The following is an 898-nucleotide window of genomic DNA, read 5'->3' on the forward strand; positions in this document are numbered from 1 at the left end:
TCATTCCAAGACCATGTGAGAGCATTGTTCTGGCTGCAGAATTTATAAATAGATCGCCAAACACAACGTGCTTCTGAACAAAGTAAACAATTGTTTCACTGAACAACATTTAAGGGAGAAGATAAAATAACTCTTTTATTATTTTATTATCCACAAAATTGATGCAGGGTCCATTCTGTAGTAGCTGTAGCCTCTCTTCGCAAGTCCTGCTTTGTCTGCCTACCTGCATGGTCGCTGGTGGCGCACGTCAAGTTACAAAAAATGTGGGGTGCACGAGCTCGCACCGTGGCAGCTTGCGGAGGGGCGTGTGACGTCATTTTGAGCGCACGCCATCATCGCGAGGGAGGTATGAATGAGGTTAGCGCCAGTTACGCTAAGTATGAATCCGCCTTTAGTCAGACCAAGTCTCGAAAAGAGATTTCAGAAAAATGTGTCTTTGGCCCGGCCAAAGCTGTTAGCGGCCCTGCTTTTATAATTACTGTTGAAACTGAAAGTGCAACATTTCTTTACTGGCTGGTTAGGGTTAGGGATGGGTTTGCCCTGGGCACAGCTTGGCATATTCTTTGACTTTATCATACTCCCACAAGATAGCAATGAGAGGCTGTGTTTGTGTGTACGTGTGTGTGTGTGTGCGTGCGTGCGCGTGTGTTGGGATACAGGTTTGAGTAGGCGTGGGTGACTAAAAGCCTGTAGTTAACTAACTCTCTCAGCTCTCTCATACACAACTGCAGAGCATGGCGTCCAGACCAGGAGCTTTAGCTCTTTTCACCACACTGATTCTGCTGCCCACAGGTAGGACACACAAACACACAAACACACGCACGCACACATGCACGCACACGCACACACACACACACACACACACACACACACACACACACACACACACACACACACA

The 898-nt window shown here is 47.3% G+C and overlaps 1 protein-coding gene across 1 annotated transcript in view; it reads left to right on the top strand.

The window, feature by feature from the left end:
• The first annotated feature begins 726 nt into the window (after positions 1 to 726).
• LOC134466778 (transmembrane protease serine 9-like) overlaps positions 727 to 898 on the top strand; it is a 28,533-nt gene continuing 28,361 nt past the window's right edge. Inside the window, exon 1 of the mRNA XM_063220656.1 lies at positions 727 to 792. Within this exon, the coding sequence (XP_063076726.1) occupies positions 735 to 792 (58 nt within the window). The 5' untranslated portion in view covers positions 727 to 734. The remainder of the gene's footprint in view (positions 793 to 898) is intronic.

This window comes from Engraulis encrasicolus, chromosome 17 (assembly GCF_034702125.1).
Source record: "Engraulis encrasicolus isolate BLACKSEA-1 chromosome 17, IST_EnEncr_1.0, whole genome shotgun sequence".
Lineage (NCBI taxonomy): Eukaryota > Metazoa > Chordata > Actinopteri > Clupeiformes > Engraulidae > Engraulis > Engraulis encrasicolus.